This window comes from Eimeria tenella, genomic scaffold (genome assembly GCF_000499545.2).
Source record: "Eimeria tenella Houghton genomic scaffold, Eth_scaff1766, whole genome shotgun sequence".
Lineage (NCBI taxonomy): Eukaryota > Apicomplexa > Conoidasida > Eucoccidiorida > Eimeriidae > Eimeria > Eimeria tenella.
In genome coordinates, this window is record NW_013541595.1 from 3,891 (window position 1) to 4,210 (window position 320).

Genomic DNA, 320 nt, shown 5'->3' on the forward strand with positions numbered 1-320 from the left:
GGGCCCCCCAGGGGGAGAGGGGGGCCCCCCAGGGGGGCCCCCAAGGGGGGGCCCCTAGGAGCGCGTATATGGACGGGCGGCTGGTGTGGGGCGCGAATGTTGCTGCTGCTGGAAAGGCGTGCGTGTCTTTGCTGCTGCAGCAAGGAGCAGCAGCAGCAGCAGCAGCAAAAGGGGAAGGAATAGTTTTTGATTTGGTGGGGACTGTCCCTTTTGAGCAGCCAGAAGTGGAGCCGCAGCTGCTCTCCATCGTCTCCGACCTGCAGCTGCTGCAGCCGCAGCAGCAGCAGCAGCAGCAGCAGCAGGGGGTGTCGGGGGGGGGG

At 66.9% G+C, this 320-nt stretch overlaps 1 protein-coding gene across 1 annotated transcript in view; it reads left to right on the forward strand.

Annotated features, from left to right (window-relative positions):
* Positions 1–320, forward strand: part of ETH_00036600 (patatin-like phospholipase domain-containing protein, putative) — a gene marked incomplete at both ends in the record, with an annotated part of 760 nt that overhangs the window by 160 nt on the left and 280 nt on the right. Inside the window, one exon of the mRNA XM_013373813.1 lies at positions 1–307. Coding sequence (XP_013229267.1) covers positions 1–307 — 307 coding nt within the window. The remainder of the gene's footprint in view (positions 308–320) is intronic.